The sequence below is a fragment of the Urocitellus parryii genome, chromosome 4 (genome assembly GCF_045843805.1).
Source record: "Urocitellus parryii isolate mUroPar1 chromosome 4, mUroPar1.hap1, whole genome shotgun sequence".
Classification (NCBI taxonomy): Eukaryota; Metazoa; Chordata; class Mammalia; order Rodentia; family Sciuridae; genus Urocitellus; species Urocitellus parryii.
Window position 1 is genome coordinate 10,736,081 of NC_135534.1, and position 19,427 is coordinate 10,755,507.

General features: G+C 48.7%; 1 protein-coding gene across 1 annotated transcript; it reads left to right on the forward strand.

Annotated features, from left to right (window-relative positions):
* Window positions 1–1,143: 1,143 nt before the first annotated feature.
* On the forward strand, window positions 1,144–2,526 carry Chrm1 (cholinergic receptor muscarinic 1). The gene has a single exon (XM_026407636.2). The coding sequence runs from the start codon at window positions 1,144–1,146 to the stop codon at window positions 2,524–2,526; it is 1,383 nt and encodes a 460-aa protein (XP_026263421.1).
* The last annotated feature ends 16,901 nt before the right edge of the window (window positions 2,527–19,427 follow it).

A 19,427-nucleotide genomic window follows, 5' to 3' on the forward strand; every position in this document is an offset into this window, starting at 1 on the left:
ACACACACATACACACCACACACACACCACACACACACACACCACACACACACACACCACACACACACACACCACACACCACACACACACACACACACACCACACACACATACATACACACCACACACACATACATACACACCACACAAACACACACCACACACACACACACACATACATACACACCACACACACATACACACCACACACATACATACACACCACACACACACACCACACACACACCACACACACACACACACCACACACACACATACCACACGCACACACACACACACACATACATACACACCACACACACACATACACACCACACACACACCACACACACACATACCACACACACACACACCACACACACACACATACACACCACACACACGTCCTTTCCTCTCTTTCCTCTTCTCCTGTCCCCTTTCTTTCCATCTCTCCTCATCCATCTCTCCCACTGGAACTTCACGTACTCAGTAGTGAGAGTGAGAACTGGGTTCTAATCCTACTCACCATCCTGTCACCATGGTGAAGACTTGCAGTTGCTCCGGGCCAACACTGGCTGGCCGGGAGATGGGGATAATGAGGACCTTCCTCCTAGAGATGCACGACGGTTAAATCAGATAATTCGATTAAGCGCTTAGCGCTGTGTCTGGCATGTAGCAACCACTCAGTAAATGAAGGCTTTAATAAGGTTGAGTGAAATGCTTTGAAAATTTGGCACGACTGTATACAAAGTGAGTCTCCCAACTCCTGCCACATGAGTTAAGCAAGACAGGAATTAGTAGCAATTTTCCAGTGAGAAAATTGAAGCTCTGAGTCTGAATGGTGTAGCTGGAGTGAGGCCTCAAATTCTCTGGATTTCAAAGCCACTTCATGCTGCTGGAAAATCTCATTGTGGCTGGGAAAGGGCACTGTAAATGACCGACTGTGGGTTCCACTAAGTGGGCTGGGTGATGCTCTCTGGCCAGGACACCACCTGTATCCTTTAACCCTTCTCTTCTGGGTACCAGAGAAGTCCCGGGGCCCAACCGAAGCTCATGTCCTCTGTTTTCAGGTGATGACCCTCCTCTGAGGAAGCCCTGAGTGTGACCGAGGAAGGGACTGTCCCCCTCGTCCTACCTGGCCACTATGAACACCTCAGCCCCACCCGCCGTCAGCCCCAACATCACTGTTCTGGCCCCGGGGAAGGGTCCCTGGCAAGTGGCCTTCATCGGGATCACCACGGGCCTCCTGTCACTGGCCACCGTGACAGGCAACCTGCTGGTACTCATCTCCTTCAAGGTCAACACGGAGCTCAAGACAGTCAATAACTACTTCCTGCTGAGCCTCGCCTGTGCCGACCTCATCATTGGCACCTTCTCCATGAACCTCTATACCACGTACCTGCTCATGGGCCACTGGGCCCTGGGCACGCTGGCCTGTGACCTCTGGCTAGCCCTGGACTATGTGGCCAGCAATGCCTCGGTCATGAATCTGCTTCTCATCAGCTTTGACCGCTACTTCTCTGTGACCCGGCCCCTGAGCTACCGCGCCAAGCGCACACCCCGCCGGGCAGCTCTGATGATCGGCCTGGCCTGGCTGGTCTCCTTCGTCCTCTGGGCCCCGGCCATCCTCTTCTGGCAGTACCTGGTAGGGGAGCGGACAGTGCTGGCCGGCCAGTGTTACATCCAGTTCCTGTCCCAACCCATCATCACCTTCGGCACCGCCATGGCCGCCTTCTACCTCCCGGTCACAGTCATGTGCACCCTGTACTGGCGCATTTACCGGGAGACGGAGAACCGGGCTCGGGAGCTGGCGGCCCTGCAGGGCTCTGAAACACCAGGCAAAGGAGGTGGCAGCAGCAGCAGCTCAGAGAGGTCGCAGCCAGGTGCTGAGGGCTCACCAGAGACTCCCCCGGGCCGCTGCTGTCGCTGTTGCCGGACCCCCAGGCTGCTGCAGGCCTATAGCTGGAAGGAGGAAGAGGAAGAGGACGAAGGCTCCATGGAGTCCCTCACATCTTCAGAGGGTGAGGAACCAGGCTCTGAAGTGGTGATCAAGATGCCCATGGTGGACCCCGAGGCCCAGGCCCCCACCAAGCAGCCCCCAAAGAGCTCCCCGAATACGGTCAAGAGGCCCACCCGGAAAGGGCGAGATCGAGCTGGCAAGGGCCAGAAGCCCCGCGGGAAGGAGCAGCTGGCCAAGAGGAAGACCTTCTCACTGGTCAAGGAGAAGAAGGCGGCTCGGACCCTGAGTGCCATCCTGCTGGCCTTCATCCTCACCTGGACACCGTACAACATCATGGTGCTGGTGTCCACCTTCTGCAAGGACTGTGTTCCCGAGACCCTGTGGGAGCTGGGCTACTGGCTGTGCTACGTCAACAGCACCATCAACCCCATGTGCTACGCACTCTGCAACAAAGCTTTCCGGGACACCTTCCGCCTGCTGCTGCTCTGCCGCTGGGACAAGCGACGCTGGCGCAAGATCCCCAAGCGCCCTGGCTCTGTGCACCGCACCCCCTCCCGCCAGTGCTGATAGCCCCCTCTCTTGCATCCTTCCACCCCAGTCCCAAGGAGAAGCCGGCGGAAAGCAGGCAAGGGCTGTGTCCTCAGCCCCAGGGCTCTGCTCAGGCCCCACCGGGCTTCCCAGGCCCCTGGGTCACCCTCCTGGACAGCCCAGAGGGACCCTGCCAGCTTTCCAAGTTTGGCTGTTCCCAAGCAGGGAGTGAAACCCGGGGAACTGGTTTTTCTGTTCCCTGCTGGGTGGGAATGGGCTCTTCACCAGGAAGAAGGCCTGGGAGGAGGATCCGGGCTTTGGACTCCTTGTTTGCATTAAGACAGGAAGTCAGGAGCCGGCAGGGCGAGCCTGTAATTTAACATCACAGTCTTCCTTGGCCCCGCTGTGGCCAATAGAGATGGCTCCCCCTGGGGACCACAGCTGGGAACTGACACCCACCACTGAGAGAAAAGCTGGGCTCAGAGGGAGCTGGGACTTCCTGGCTGGAGATCTCCTCCCTCTCCAGACAAGGCCCGCCCAGTTGGGCCCTGGGCACATTCTCCAGGATGGTCCAGCCTCCCAACTCACGTCCCCAGAGCATCCCTATGTGGGTCACCTCCAAGGCAAATGTCCAAGCATCAGCCAGTCAACGAAACCAGAGGGAATCAATTTGGTTAATCACACATCAAGTCCCAAGGCATCAGCAGGACCAGGGACCAGGTGTCCTAAGTGTCCCACTGTGTCATCTTTCTGGGGTGGGGGTGGGGACAGGGGTGCCTTCTATCCATCCTTCCCTCCCCCTGCCCCCCCCCCCAGTAACTTCAGTCCCTCCCTCCTGGCTCACAGCCACCACCTGGATGGATCTGCTCTCTTCAGATCTAGCCAGGCCTCCTGCATGCTGCCTGCCTCCAGCCCTGCCCCACACAGGCCTGGCCCAGCCAGCAGGTTCTCTCCTGTGAGCTCCCCAAACTGATCCATGCATGGCCTCCTAGCCACCCCTGTCTTCAGGCTCAGCCTGACCCCAAATGTTCTTTCCTTCTATCCTCAGCAAGTGCTGAGTCTGTGAATAAAGCCACATAACCAGTGGGCACTAAGGGGCCTTCCTCCCTGTGTTGGCTCAAGACCCTGGTCTCAGGCCAGGACAGAATGGGGCAGGGAGGGCCCACGTACTGTGGAATGTGGGTCACTTCCCTGCAGGTGGCTTCAGGTGGGGCAGCCTGTGGGCCTCAGCACCCCGGGGGACTCTGGCTCAGGTGAGTGGGGCTGCAACAGGCAGACCTGGCCTCTGAAAGTGGGACAGCTGGGTAAAATAAACTCCCCCTGTGTAGATCCCTGCATGTTCTCCGCCGTGTGTGGCTGCTCTGGGGTCTTATCACACCAAGGGACAACAGAACTTCTTCAAACCCTCAAGTATAGATGGGGAGACTGAGGCCCAGAGACCCAGGAGGATTGTCTAGGGTTATCCCACAAAGCAACACCCAAACTTCCAGGCAATTCACAGCCTCCTGACCCCTAGACTGTGGAGATGGGAGCCTGGGGTACTCTTAAGCCAAAGCACTCCAGCAAGATGACCTGCAGGGCCACATTATAAAGCACTGCATTGGCGAGGAGTCTTCCAAATCCCAATAGAGGTTATTCCCACAGACTAGAGCAGTAATTCTCAGAGTGTGGTGGTAATGAGAGGGGGTCTTCAAGATCACTGATTTAATAATTTGCTAGAAGGAACAACACACAGAATTCAGCAAAGCTTCTTTCTGGAGCCACAGTTACAGTTCATTATAGTGAAAGAACAGAGAAAATTAGCAGCAGAAGTGGGTACAGTGTCCAGGAGACACCAGGTGCCAGCTTCCAATTGCCCTCTTCTAATAAAGCCATGCTGACACAGGTTAATTCTCCCAGGTATAATGTGTGACAACATAGAGGACATACTGTCAACCAGAAAAGCTCACCAGAGCCTTGGTGCCTAGGATTTTGGGGTTTTGTTGTTTGGTTTCAGTATAGGAATTCACCCAGGGTCTCACTGGGTTTTTTTATTTGTTTGTTTTGTTTTGTTTTCATTTATTTTTTTTTATTTTGAAATAGGGTCTCACTAAATTATCCAGGCTAGCCTTGAACTTGAGATCTTCTTGCCTCAGCCTCCTGAGTAGCTGGGATTGCAGGTAAATGCCACCATACCCAGCTGGTGTTTTTACTACATGTTGCTCATATAGGCACGGCTGACTTTAGTTATTCAGTCTTCAGCTTCTGCAGAGGTGTTTAACCTATGGATACGGTATGGTTCACGGCCTCCCCCAGAAATCAATTTTTTTATCATAGATCATGTGGTGTGAACCAAGGCATACAGGTGAGCAAAGACACTCTTACAGGGCAGGATGTTCCAAGGGCTTGACATTCCAAGGAGCCAGACAAAGCCAAACTTTTCTTTGACATGCACAGAGTTTGGAACAACACTAGCATCATCAGTACAACCTGAGAACTTGTTAGGTAAATTCTTGGAGTCACACTAAATTAAAATGGAAGTCGGAGGATGGAAACCAGCCATCTGTTTTAACAAGCCCTCCAGGTGATCCTGAGGCAGGCTAAAGTCGAGAAACACTGTCCTCAGAGGGATGAGGTCCTGGGTGGGGCTGAATCCTTGAAGAGGGAAAAGTGGGGATATGCCCCACACAGCTGCCAGGACTCCCAGATACCTTTGGAAAGGAATTTTCCAACACTGCGGGCAAGGCCAGTCTAGTGAAGAAAAAGTGGACAAGACAGGCTAGCCAAGAGCCAGCAGGAAGTAATAGCCCCATGGGAATGACTCAGACACAAATGCCATCCCCTACCCACCAGCACAGCTTCCTGGATTGTCAGCTCAAGTCTCTGAGAGGACCCCCTCTCTTGCTACTGTTCCCTCATGACCCTGAACCCGCTTTGGGATAAATGTCCTGCCCAGTGTTGACAGTATCAGAACTGAGGTCTCAGGAGAAGGACACACTGGGGAAGCTGAGCAGCACTGGGAAAATGGAAGCTTTGTAGTCAGCCAACTTGGCCTCTCCTAAGATTGGGAGTGGGGTTCAAAGCTGGTATCGGGATCCCCTATCCAACAAACTTAGGCATGTCTCCTACTCTGTGTCCAAATGGGGAAGGAGCCCCTCACAGAAGAGGGAGGAGGATGAGACAGACTGTAAGGAAAGGACTCAGTGGCTTTATGATCAACGTCCCACAGGGCAACGCTGCCACCAGTATAAGTCAAAGAACAAGTCTAGTTTCAGACCCAGCACTTTCCCTACACCTCCAGCCTGGCTTTGGAAAGTCCAGAGTTCCGACCTCCAAACCCAAGGAGAAAAAAAAAACTTGCGCCCTGATGTTGCTTGTTAAGGGAGTATACCAGGGAACACCCCTGGGTGGGAGAGGAAGTGTGGTCCGAGAAGGCTTTCCCGGAGATGGGGTCTGTGCCCTGCAGGCCTCCAAAACCAAGATTCCTGAAAACCCAGCGGCCAAAAAAGGAGAAAATGACATGCACTAGAAGGGAGAGGGTGGCCGTTCTGCATCAGTTCACCCCTAACTGCAACCGCTCCCACCCTCAGGGAGTCCTTCTTTGCCTCCGAAACAAAGGCCTTTCGTTCCTGAACAAGAAGGAGAGAGAGAATGAAGGATGCTTTGTGCAGGCCACCTCCTCTCCTGCCACTGCCACCATATTGGTGCTAAGCCTGGAGAAGGGGAAAGCCTTAGGAGCCTCTCCTCTCCCGCAGGCCCCGCCCGGCCCCCACCTCCACTCCACCGCAACATTTTAGCGCCATCTGCTGGTCATAAAGGAAATAGCCCTCTCAAGAAACCTGGCCCTTGAACCTGCGCGGGCCTGTTCAGACAGTAAGTTCACAGGAAAATGATGGAGTAGGTGGTCTTGGTGGTCTTGGCTGTGTCCTGCCTCGGCAGGAACTCAAGTCCCCAAAAGGATCGGCTCATTGGGCTCCTACTATACATATGCAAAAACAGGCCCTCCTTCTCAGCAGATGCCAACCTCAGCAAGTAGGCACTGGCGGAGGGGACACTTGGCATTAATCTGCACAGCTCCACATTCTCCCAGAGTCTCCCAGGGCCTTTGAAATCTGTGCTTTCATTCTTGGGAATTTGGCTCAGCTCTCATAGAACTCATGCTGAACAGCTGGAAATTCAGAGAGGTACCTGCTCAACTTCAGAGCAGGAACGTCTTGTTCCTGTGTTTGTTCTGTTTTGTGATACTGGTGATTTCACCCAGGGGTGCTCTACAACTGTGGCTATTTCCCCAGCCCTTCTCTTCCTTCCCCCTCACTACACTGCAATTACAGGTGTACAGCACCACCTCAGGTCCCCAAATGTCCTTTGAACACCCTTGCCAGCCTCAGGCTCTTAAGGGCTTGAGGTTTTTGCTTTTGACATCTTTGTTTTTAGCATGTTTGGTGACAAATGACAGAATTCCAGGAACCAGACTATCTCACAAAATAGGCCTGAATATGGTTCTCACACTCCCCTTCCCAGCCCCCAGCCCCTGTCTTTCCTCCACCCTCCTCCCACCCCTTATGATCTCCTTCTTGGTATTCCTGACCCACAGTATTCACACAGCTGCTCCAACCAGAAATCTGGGAGTCGGTTTAGACTCCTTTTTTTCACTCCCTGGGTCCAGACTACTCCTGAACAGTTCCCAAGTTCAGTGTTCTCCGACCCCACTGCCACTATTCCAATGCAGGCCTCTTGCCTGAGGGGCTTAAATAGTCCTTTAACATGTGGAGTTTACAAATTTTTTTCTGTTAAGGCCCAGAGAGCAAACATTTTCGACTCTGCAAGTCAAGAGACAAAAATCAAAGCTATTATGTCAGTACTTTCGCAGTCTTCATACCATTCCAGTCAAAAGCAGCCATCGACAATATACAGAAGCAATGGAGCTGGGGGAATAGCCACAGTTGTAGAGCACCCCTGGGTTAAATCACCAGTATCACAAACAAAACAAACACAGGAACAAGACGTTCCTGTTGTAAAGTTGAGCAGGTGCCTCTCTGAATTTCTAGCTGTTCAGCAGAAGTTCTATGAAAGCTGGGTTCCAATAAAATTCCAATGAATTTCACACAATTTTCATGTGCCGCAAAATAATATTCTTTTGATTTATTTTTCAGCTTTTAAAGTACAAAACCCATTCTTAGCTCACAGTTAGTACCAAAACAGACCCACTGGCCATAATTGGCACCTCTCCCAGCCATTCTCCATACTCAGCCAAAGTGATTTGCCAAAACACAGGTCTCATGTTTTCAATTCCTTGCATAAACTAGCCAATAACTTGGGATGAAAAAAAAATGAGTGGGTTGGGGATGTAGCTCAGTTGGTAGAGTGCTTGCCTCTCATGTACAAGGCCCTGGGTTCAATCCCCAGCACTGAAACTAAAAAAAAAAAAAAAAAAAAAAAAAAAAAAAGAGTTTCTTGGGACTGGGTAGAGCTTCCTAATAGAGTGTTTGCTTAGCATGCATGAGATCCTGAATTCCACGTATGAGGTCCTGAGTTCCATCCCCAGCACTGCAAAACAAAACAAAACAAAAACAGTACAAGCTACTTAGCCTTCAAAAGTTTTCACATTCAACCTCTTCAGGAAAAAAGAACAACATTGCAAGCTCCCTTCTTCATGTTTTCATGCCTTTAGTTCCTTTGCTGGGGATATTTTTGCCTGCCATCTGGAAAATTCCTATTCTCCACTCAAAGTTCAGAGAGAAAAGACAGCCCCCTCACCCACCCTCCAATTCCCCCACCCTCTGACTCCCCCACCCCACATATGCCCACAGGCACCTCGGGGAATATCAGGTTTTAGCTGAAGTCCAGAAGTGGAGAAGGGAGGAAGGTGGGGTGCAGGGGCGATGGAAGACCCCCAAAGAGAGGGCAGTGGAGAGGTCTGAAAGGAAGGGTGGGACAGTGGAGGGAGGGGTTATAGAAGGATGGATAGGGGAGAGAAGGCCCCACTCAGCCCACTCCTCCTCAGCAGTCCACCCATCCTGCAGGGATTTTGTATGCTGGACCAGCTCCTACGTCCTGGAGAGAATGGGCCTTGTCTTCACGTGCCTCCTGCCGCTGCCTTGTCTGGTTAATGGGGGAGAGACCTCTGCTAAGGAAGGATCCATCCTTGGGTAGCAGAGGTGGGGGTGCTTTCTTGGAACCAGACTGAATGGCAGGGCTAGGCCAGAAAGCAGAGCCAAAGAAAGGCTTTCTCTCAGCACTGACTACTAGCAAGCTGGGTGAGTTTGTGCAGAGGTAAATAGAATAGGGCCTCGCAGTGGTGTAATCCCAGAGACTCAGGAGGCCAAGGCAGGAGGATTGCAAATTTGAGGCCAGCCTTCGCAATTCAGCCCTGACACAAAACAAAAACTAAAAAGGGCTGAGGATATAGTTTGGTGGTAGAGCTCCCCTGGGTTAGATCCCTAGTATCCCCCCTCTGCAAAAAAAAAAAAAAAAAAGTGCACACTGGATCTTGACCTCTCCTGCAGTGTGAGCTTCCTCATTCAAACCTCCCATGAATTTCCCATCCCTTCCTCCCTTGTTTCCCAGGCCCCTCATTGGAGATGATATGGGATACAGTTAGAGTTGGGGAGCCAGAGTTTGTGAACCTATGCAAATTATTTCTTTAGGCCAAGCCTCAGTTTCCTCATCTGTGAAAGGGGAACAGTTATGCTGGGTCTTTTGTATGTCACTCAGAAAACATGATGTTCCTTCCCACTCCCTACAGTCTCCACTTTCCCTTTCTCCTGCTTTTGTCCCCCTGCCCAGCCAAGCCCAGGGCGGTGCACACTTCACAATGCAGACCCTGGCCCCTGGGGACCAGGAAGTGAACTCTGGGGAGGGGTGGAAAGTGTAGGAGGTAGGGCCTAGTTGGAGAGATTGGGTCCTTCAGGGCATGCCTTTGGGGGCTTCTCTCTCTCTCTCTCACAGCTGGGCAGATCTCCTCTGCCATGCCCTTCCATCATGATGTCCTTCCCCACCTCAGGCTCCAGGCAATGGGACCAGCCAACCACAGACGGAAAACTCTGAAACCATGAGCCAAATAAATCATCCCTCCTCTGAGTTGATTTCCTCAGGCCTTTGTCACAGTGCTGAAAGGCTGATTAACGCTCCTCATGCCCCTACCTCTGCTGGCCTATGGACATAAATATTTACCAAGATAAGACTGTCTAGCTACCAAGGCAGTAGACACCTGTGGTCGCAGCTACTGGGAAGGTTGAGGCAGGAGAATGGCTTGAGCCCAGAGCTGTCGGCCAGTCTAGGCAACATAGCAAGACCCTCCCTCAAAAGAAAAAAAGAGGGACCGAGGATGTGGCTGGGTCAGTAGAGTGCTTGCCTAGCATATGCAATACCAGAGTTCAATCCCCAGCAAACCACCCCCCCCACCGTCAAAAAAAAAAAAAAAAAAAAAAAAAAAGGAAGAAAGGCAAGAGTCTCATACTCTTTGATTAAGATATCTTGCAGGCTGGGCATGGTGGCACATGCCTATGATCCCAGCAGCTTGGGAAGTGGAGGCGAGTTCAAAGCCAGCCTCCACAGTTTAGTGAGGCTCTAAGCAACTCAATGAGACCCTGTCAATTAATAAAATACAAAATAGGACCGGTGATGTGGCTCAGTGGTCCAGTGCCCCTGAGTTCAGTCCCCACTACACCACCACCACCCCCCACTGCCAAAAAAAGAAAAATGTTGCAGCTTCTGGGTTTATTTTACCTCCCACGAGTGGGAGAGGAGGGATGAGTCAATGCTTCCTCTCTGACTTAACAAAGAAAATCCACAGGTATTTATACCTTTGAGAAAACAGAGATGTGAATTTAAATAGTATTGCCAGGGCAACACATTATTAAGAAAGACAAGCAATCAGAATCACAAGCTTTTTAAGTTATAGGTTACTTTCATGGGTCAAAGCAACAGCCTCTTAAATTTGATTGTCTGACAAGACTCTTGTTAGAAATAACATTTGCAAGAATGGCAACTATATTTTTTTCCCTTCTTATCATATCAGGGGGCTGGGGGTTTTGTTGGTTTTGTTTGTTGGTTTTGTTTTATCACCACTGATACCAAAAAGAAAGGTCAGTTCTTGTCCCTCTAACAACAAGAAGGAGATAGGTTTTGAGAAAAAGGAAAAAGAAGTTTTATTGTTTTACTACCAAAGGAGAATACACAGGGGACTCTTGTCCCAAAGGCTGGGATTCTAAATGACCAGGGAACAGTGGACTTTTAGGGGGCAAGTGGGTATTGAACTGGGTATTGAACTCAGGGACACTCAACCACTGAGCCACATCCCCAGCCCTATTTTGTATTTTATTTAGAGACAGAGTCTCACTGCGTTGCTTAGCACCTCACTTTCACTGAGGCTGGCTTTGAAGTCGTGATCCTCCTGCCTCAGCCTCCCAAGGCACTAGGATTACAGGGATGCACCACCACACTGAACAGTGGACTTTTAAAAGGGGATACAAAGGCTAAATTCCAGGTGGGCCCAGGAGTCATCATGCATTCATTGCCTTGAGAGGCAGCCATTATCAGACTGGCTGGTGCTAGCCCAGAAGTCTGGACTTCTTCATTCCTGGGGTCAGTGAGCCAAAGAACAGATAACTCAGAGGGAAAGAAGGTTGATTTTGTCCCCCCCACCATGGTTAGAGAGTGAGAGAAGAAGAAGGAGAAGGGAAAAAACACACCAGTTTAAAATATAAGACACCAGGCCTGGGGCTGGAGCTCAGTGGCAGAGCATTTGCCTTGCACACGTGAGACACTGGGTTCCATCCTCAGCACCACATAAAAATATACAAATAAAATAAAGGTATGCTGTCCATCTACAACTACAAAATAATTTTAATAAAATATAAGACACCAGTGAGCATAAAGTGGACTCCCATTTCACTACCAGTTAGGGGGACCATTAGTGGTTCAAGGCAACACCAGAGAAACTGTAAGGATCCGGTGAATCGTTGGAAAAAGAGACCACAAGAGACCAGCTTCATGCAATAGGCAGGAGGGAGTATATTGAAGAGGATCCTAATTCAGCGCGCTGAGACTCAAGGCTCACTCAGGAAGGGAGAGCGGCCCAGAGCCCCGAGCAGAGGTTCAAGCAGAACTTAAGTACACTTTTTGGGGAGGGCGGGAGGCTTTGCATACATCAGAACAAATCATCATGAGGCGCGGGAAAATTGAACAACAACTCTGAGACGTGATTGGCACATTCATTGGCGGGAACAGATCGGGCGGGGGTGATTGGTCATTCCTAAGCGGGGTACACATTCAAACTGATTGGTTCGGGCCCTGTGACGAACTGCACAGGGCCCTAGGCTAAATGGCCAGTAGGGTGTTGTTTTAACTATCTCAGGAATCTGGGTGTAACAGAGGAACTCAATAATACCTAATCTTTTACATTTAAGCTTTCCAGCCTAGAAACTTTACCCTTTCAAAACAAAGTCAGGTCTGGGTTGGCAGTGTAGGTCAACAGGAGAGCTCTTGCCTAGCGCACATGAGGCCCCAAGTACAATCCCCAAAACTGCAAAAAAAAAAAAGGCAGATCTGACATCTAGCTGATTGTCTCACCATCTGCTGCCTGGCAATCAATTTATACTTCTTCTCTCCAACAGTGGCTCCTAGCCAGCATGGTGGACCATGCCTAAAATCCCATTGACTCTGGAGACTGAAGAAGGAGGATCAAAAGTTGGAGGCCAGCCTCAACAATTTAGCAAGACCCTCAGCAACTTAGCCAGACTCTGTCTCAAAATAAAAAATAAAAAGGGCTGGGGATATGGCTGGGTTCAATCCCCAGTTCAAAAAAAAAAAAAAAAAAACTGGTAAATCCCTACTCTCCCACATCAGGGTTTATCACACTTGAGTGCACAAATGAATCCTGGATCTCTTTAAAATGCAGACTCTGATTCAGTAGGTCTGGGACAGGCCTGAGATTCTGTATTTTTTTTTTTTAATATTTATTTATTTATTTATTTTTAGTTTTCAGCAGACACAACATCTTTGTTGGTATGTGGTGCTGAGGATCGAACTCAGGCCGCATGCATGCTAGGCGACCGAGCTACCGCTTGAGCCACATCCCCAGCCCCGAGATTCTGTATTTCTAACAAGTAAGATGCTATAGGACAGTGCTGGGTTTATTCATTATTTCTTTCCCCTCAAACATCCAGTGCTTGGAAAACAGCAATCCTCAGTCTCAGTTAAGAACTTCTTTTTTCCCATGGAGAAAATAAAAACAACCTGGGATACAAATATCAGAATATCACATTGTGCCCCCTAAACATATATGATTATTGCTTGTCAATTAAAAGTTAATTCAATCGTTTTTAAAACAACCTGGAGAGACACCAGGGCATGTCTGCACAAAGGGAAGACCAAGTGAAGAAGCAGCAAGATGGCCATCTGCAGGCCAGAGAGAGAGACCTCAGGGGAACTGCTGGCATCTGGATCTTAAGACTCCCAGCCCCTTCTTTCTGTAAAAAGAAGAAAAAGGAGAAGGAGCTGTGATCCCAGGTTGAGGCAGGAGGATAAGGAGTTGAAATCCAGCCTCAGCAACTTAGTGGCCTAAGCAACTTAATCAAACCCTGTCTCAAAATAAAACATAAAAAGGGCTGGGGATGTGGCTCAAGCGGTAGTGTTACCGCTGTTGACCGGTGACCAGAGAAGCACGCGGAGGCAAGGTCAGAGTAGAAAATTAGAAGTTTATTATTAAAGGACACCAGAAAAGACTTCTCCCTAGGGGCTGGAGATGTGGCTCAGCGGTAGCGCGCTCGCCTGGCATGCGTGCGACCCGGGTTCGATCCTCAGCACCACATACCAACAAAGATGTGTCCACGGAGAACTAAAAAATAAATGTTAAAAATTCTCTCTCTCCCCTCTCTCACTCTCTCTTTAAAAAAAAAAAAAAAAAAAAGACTTCTCCCGGAGGAAGAAGGGGACCCAAGAGGTAGAATCCGTGTTTCCCCTTTTTATAGTTCTTTTAGTGATGGAACGTAGGTTGGAAGGCACGAGGGGTGGGACACAGGTGAGCCAAAGAAGTAATCTGGGCAGGAAGGACTTCATTAACACTTCTTTGGGATGGGCTGTCTTCAAATCTGCTGGGGCTGTTCATTAACGTTTCTTTGGGATGGACTTTGGGCCTAGGGCTTTTCTTGGGACTTCATTAACATTTCAAGAGTTGCTCAACTTTTCCTGAAATTCATTTTCAGCATGGCCTCCATTTTAGATTTCTCTCGATATTAGACCCGATTTACCTAACTACACTGACTCCCTAACTTTAAATCTGGCTTCAGTAGCCCACTCGCCTGGCATGCGTGCGGCCCGGGTTCGATCCTCAGCACCACATACCAACAAAGATGTTGTGTCCGCCGAGAACTAAAAAATAAATATTAAAAATTCTCTCTCACTCTCTCTAAAAAAAAAAAAAAAAGGCCTGAGGATGGACTTGGAGCTTGGAGGTAAAGCGCCCCTGGGTTCAATCCGCAGTACCAAAAAAGAGAAAGAGAAGGAGAAGAAAGCAGTCTGTGAGAGAAACTCCACAAAGTTCCCCTCATCTTCCGGCCAGCTCTAGGCTGTGCTAGGACCAAGCTCCTAGCCAGGTTAGCCCTCCCTTCTTCCCCTCCCCCACCCCGACTCCGAGGCTTCTGTGCTCCTTTCTGGAATCCTCAAGGTCAGTCTCTCTACTGAAATAAATAGGCTGCTATTGCTTCCATTTAAAAAAAAAAAAATGTGAGGGCGAGAATAAAAGCACTTGTTGTTCCTTTTCTTCCGAGTGGCTGCCTCCTTTCTCTCCCTTCCTTCTCAGTGACCCATCTGCAGTCAGTGACTCCAAGTACTCTCCTTTGATCCTCTCCTAAATCACCTCCAGAAGGACATCTGCCCCTACCCGGATCAAAACTGCTCTGTCGAGGTCCAAAGATATCCATGCGACAAAGCCCCAAAGCCAGTTCTGTGTCCTCTTACTTGACCCTTGACCAGCATCCAGAACACTCCTTCCTATGCATTCCTTCCCCTCCTCAGCCTCCATGCAGAACTTGGCCCTTGGTCCTCTTCTCTTCCCTCCTGTTATCTCATGGCTTTAAATACCAGCTGTACACACAACTCCCAATTGGCTCCCCACCTCCAGGGGCTGGGGAGTAGCTCACTAGTAAAGCACTTGCCTAGCCTGCTTGAGGTCCTGAGTTCAATTCCTAGTTTCCCTCCACGAACACCACAATAGGTAAGTCCAACTATTTATTCCCTTCACATTCCATTTAAATGCCTTAGATCTCAAAGCCATTATGGCCCACACTGAGCTGCTTATTTCCCCCTTTCAAGCTAGTCCTTCCCATCTCATTAAATGGCAAATACACTATTCCAGGTGCTCAAGCCAAAAAAAAAAAAAAAATCATCCTTGAGTCTTCCATTTCCAGGGCACTCCAGCTTCATGGACGCCACTATGTGAATCAGAACAGGACTTGTCAAAAAAATAAGATAACCCTGTTAGTCCTGGGACACTCCTGGGACACTGCAAGAAGAACATGTTCTGAATTTCAGCACCTCCCACACCCTACCCAGGGTTGCCAATGCCTTTGTGCAGCATGCCTTTGTGCCCAGCCACACACATCTTGGCAGCATGTCCCCTGTGGCAGCATCCCAGGCTATTCCAGTTAAAAGACAATTGTACTTCCTGCTTCTTGGCGCTCACTTCCTGCCCATTTTCCAAGTCTGGTTCTGCTTCCTCCTGGCAGTTCCTGATGGCCTTCCAATAAATTCTTTTGGTGCTTAAGAAAATCAGGTATTCCAACTGATACTATTCTAGAAGCATATATAAATCCCTTGTCACACTTCAAATTAGAAAAATCCATTTCTCTCTGGGCGCAGTGGCACACATCTGTAATCCCAGTATCTCAAGAGCCTACGGCAGGAGGATTGCAAGTTAGAGGCCAGCCTCACCAACTCAGCAAGGCCCTAAGCCACTTAGCAAGACCCTAACTCAAAATAAACAATTAAAAATTCTGGGGATGGAGCTCAATGGTAATGGGGTTCAAGCCCCGTTACCAAAAAGCAAAAAAGAAAAATCCACTTCTCCACCCTCCCATAGGAGTGCTCAGGAGACAACCACAAAAAGCCCACCAATGACACCCTTGTACCAAATCTGAAGGTCACCTGGGACAGATCTGCTGTGACCCTGACCAAGCCTCTTCTTGCCCTCCTCTCCGTACCCGCCGGGGGCTCTATTTGCTTTGTGGGCTCCCTTCTACTTTCTGTCCTGTAGATATTGCTAGACTTCAGGGCTCCAGCCTCACCTCTGCCTTGCTCACCTCACACACTCTCCAGGACATCATTCATCCTCACAGCATGTCCCACCTCTACTCCAAGGGTAGAGCTTGCACTCTGCTGACCTGTAGGCTCTGCCCTGCTGGAAACCTCCATCTGCAAATGCATGGGCACCTGCCCTGACTCCACCCACATAGAGCTGATCACCTTCCTGCCTCCCCTATTCAGCTCTCTGGCCTGCATGCCAATTACCTAAGCGAGGCACTGCCCAGCTCCCCTTGCATCCTGTGCAGACAAATCTTCAAGTTTCTTCTCTTGAAACATTTCTCCAAGCCATCCACTCCTCCAACCCCACAGTTTCTGCCTCCCTAATTTCTGATTTTTTTTTTTTTTTTTTTGTATCAGGGATTGAACCTGGGGGCACTTAACCACTGAGCCATATTCCCAGCCCTTTTTATTTTGAGACAGGGTCTTGCTAAGTTGCTGAGACTGGCATTGAACTTGCCATCCCCCTGCCTCAGCTTCCAGGTGTACACCACCACATCCAGTTCTTCCCACCCCACCCCTCCTCTTTTTTTTTTTTTTTTTGGCTGGGGATTGAACACAGGGCCTTGTGCATGTGAGGCAAACACTCTACCAACTGAGCTATATCCCCAACCCCTCTCATCCTCTTTTTAAAAATATTTTTTAGTTGTAGATGGACACAATACCTTTATTTTATTTTTTTCTTTTAACTGTTGATGGACCTTTATTTATTTATATGCAGTGCTGAGAATCAAACCCAGGGCCTCACACATACTAGGCAAGTGCTCTACCACTGAGCCACAACTCCAGCCCCCACAATACCTTTATTTTAAGCATTTATTTATTTATATGTGGTGCTGAGGATCAAACCCAGTGCTTCACACATGCTAGGCAAGTGCTCCACCACTGAACCACAACCCCAGCTTCTCATTTATTTATTTTTATGTGGTGCTAAGGGTCAAATCCAGTGCCTCACATGTGCTAGGCAAGCGCTTTACCACTGAGCTATAGCTCCAGCCCCTCTTTCTCATTATATGAACTTGTAACATGCATTCTGGTGGCCCATCCAAGACCTTCTGAATTACAACATCCAGGAGAAAAAATATCAGAACTTTTCTTTCTAATCATTGCCCTTGGGCATAACTAAGCGAGTTTGTAAAATGAGGACCTGCTCTGAAACTCATTCAGGAAGGTGATTCTAAACAGACTCCAGGGTTCACTCCACTTATTCTGATTTAGTGCATCTTGGATGGAAGAAGTTTTTCTAGAAGATGCCATATATACATATTTACATATATATGCATATTACATGTGTGCATGAGTGTAAATTAGAGACAACTTGAACATAGATATTAAACCCCTTTGTGCTTCAGCCTCTGGCTTCTCTCACCATTCCCCCAAACTGTCCAAAACCAAGCTCTATGTCCTGTGTATGGCTCCTCATGTTCCCTGCTATCTCAACTGAGCAGCAGCACATAATGTTCCCTCCACCAAGTGGCCCTTTCGTGTACCCGTGTCACATGAATGCCTACTGGTGCCTCAACTACAGCTCAGTTGAAGCTCCAAGTTTTCCCTGATCTCTCTGGGTTAAACATTTCCTCTCCTCAAGACCTAGTCATTGCTGTCCCAAAGACTTTACTGTAATTAGGGATGCATCTGCTGGCAACTTGAGCCAGTGGAGCCCGGTGCAGTGGTATTTTGGTCTCCTTTATGTCCTCAACGTGCAATGCATTGACTGGCACTAGAGGAATAACTTGTACATGGAGATCTTAGCACCTCCCCAACCCAAGGGCAAAAATTTGGCCAGGGTTTCTGGGGGAGGACCAAGTCCACAGGCAATTGGGGCTTGACCAAGGGGCTAAAACCTACCTCCAAATGGCAGCTCCAGTGTTGTGTACAGGAGGTGCTCTTGGATCCCTTAGCCTCCTTTGTAAACAAGTTTCTCTTAGTCCATATATATGTATCCTGATGGTCTTTGAATAAATTCTTTCAGTGCTTAAGAAAATCAGATATTCCAACTGATTCTATCTAGAAGCCATGTATGAATCTTTCCCCCACTTAAAATTAGAAAAATCCATTTCTCCACTAGCCCCTAAGTGTGCTCTGGAGAAGACCATCAGAAACCACAGCCGATATACTTGTCACCAAATGTATCACAATGACCAAAGAAAAGCACAAGTCCTGTGAAACCAATGATTTCATATAGGAGTGCCCTTAACCATTAAGGAGGCCCTCAATGCTTTGAATTTCAAGCCTGTTGCCTTTGGGAGACCGGAAATCATGTTGACTTTTTAGGCTGGTTTGTTTGTCTGATTGGTTGTTTTTCAGTGCTGGGGATCAAACCCAGGCCTTACATATGGTAGCCAAGTGCTCTGCCACTAAGTTACACCCCACGCTCAAGACAGGTCTTGTTCACCCTGTACCCAGAAAGCTGAGAAGAGTACTGGGGACAGAGCAGTACCTGCAAAACTGTTGAAGGAGGGAAGGAAGGAAGGAAGGAAGGAAGGAAGGAAGGAAGGAAGGAAGGAAGGAAGGAAGGAAGGAAGGAAGGAAGGAAGGTGGGCAGAGGAACAAAGTGCCTCCCTTCCTGTGGGAGCTGCCTGTGTGCCTCCCCCACACATCAGTAAGTCCTGCTGAGCTCACACTGCCCTTGGAAGAGGCATCTGGCCTGATGAGGCAGTTTCTATGATTGCGTTTGATTCCTTAGTTTGCTATTTCCTCTTCATCCTCCAGGATAAAATTGGTCATTGGCACATGCCTATAATCCCAGCAGCTCAGGAGGCTGAGGCAGGAGGATCATGAGTTCAAAGATAGCTTCAGCAATGGTGAGGCACTAAGCAACTCAGTGAGACCATGTCTCTAAATGGGGATGTGGCTCAGTGATTGAATGCCCCGAGTTCAATCCCTGGTACCAAAAAAAAAAAAAAAGAAAAAAAAATCAGTTTGTATGCTGGTCCATACTGTTTTGACTACTGTAACTTTGTAATACATTTTTAAAGGAAGAGTGATGGTGTTAGTCAGCTTGACCAATAGATCAGTGAGGCAGAATAGAGACCCCACAAATAAATCGAACATATATTGGATCTTCAACAAGGGTGCTAAGAATACACAATGAGGAAAGAACAGCCTGGCCAGGTGGTGCATGCCTCCCAGAGACTCAGGAGGCTGAGGCAAAAGAATCACAAGTTTGAGGCCAATCTCAGCAACTTAGCAAGGCCCTGTCTCCAAATAAAAAAAAATAAAATGTGCTGGGGATGTAGTTCAATGGTAAAGTGCCCCTGAGTTCAATTCCCAGTACCTAAAAATAAATAAATAAAATAATGGAGAGGGACTGGGGCTGGGGCTAGGGCTCAGTGGTAGAGCACTTGACTGGGTAGGATACTCAGCACTAAATAAAAATAAACAAATAAAATAAAGACATGCTGTTTATCTACAAATACCAAAATAAATAAATAAATAAATAAATAGACCAATGGAGAAAGGACAATCTCTTCAACAAATGGTGTTCAGAAAATTGGATATCCACATGCAAAGGAATTAATATAGACCCTTCTTTTATTTTATTTTTTTATTTTTTAGTTTTTCAGCGGACACAACATCTTTATTTATATGTGGTGCTGAGGATCGAACCCGGGCCACACGCATGCCAGGCGAGCTCGCTACCGCTTGAGCCACATCCC